Source organism: Sinocyclocheilus grahami, unplaced genomic scaffold, assembly GCF_001515645.1.
Source record: "Sinocyclocheilus grahami isolate Dianchi unplaced genomic scaffold, SAMN03320097.WGS_v1.1 scaffold3188.1, whole genome shotgun sequence".
Taxonomy (NCBI): domain Eukaryota; kingdom Metazoa; phylum Chordata; class Actinopteri; order Cypriniformes; family Cyprinidae; genus Sinocyclocheilus; species Sinocyclocheilus grahami.
This window is the reverse complement of record NW_015508347.1, coordinates 8,705-9,096: the sequence shown is the minus strand read 5'-3', so window position 1 is coordinate 9,096 and position 392 is coordinate 8,705. Positions and strand designations below refer to the sequence as shown.

The 392-nt window shown below is 39.0% G+C and overlaps 1 protein-coding gene across 1 annotated transcript in view; it reads right to left on the bottom strand.

The window, feature by feature from the left end:
- LOC107576084 (gastrula zinc finger protein XlCGF8.2DB-like) overlaps positions 1–361 on the bottom strand; it is a 6,617-nt gene extending 6,256 nt beyond the window's left edge. The window contains exon 1 of the mRNA XM_016262349.1: positions 202–361. Within this exon, the coding sequence (XP_016117835.1) occupies positions 202–322 (121 nt within the window). The 5' untranslated portion in view covers positions 323–361. The remainder of the gene's footprint in view (positions 1–201) is intronic.
- Positions 362–392: the final 31 nt, after the last annotated feature.

The window sequence follows — 392 nt, the reverse complement described above, 5'->3', positions numbered from 1 at the left end:
TTTGGTTCGTTTAGAAGTATTTGGTCCGTATTGCGTTCATATATCATTCGAACCGCATTGGATGGAAAGTGTCTTGTACTTTAGTTTTACTTTAAGTATATGTTAGGCTACTTCACAGCTCCTGGTTTTGTTTTTACACTACAACACTATAAACTACTGTTCTTCAGCATCAATAATGAAGAATCGAGAATAAACACCAACCTATTTGTTCTTCAGTATCTTCATGTTTTATTCTGCAGGGTTCGGGATCACTCATGTTCTCAATGTTCTTCATAAACGCTTTCTTCTTCACGTGTAGGCTGATGGGAAAATATTCCAGCATTTCTTGCGTATCTGCTGGGGGAGGAGCTTCAGTGAAGGCAACTTGTTATGTGGTAGGAGGAGCAGATCTG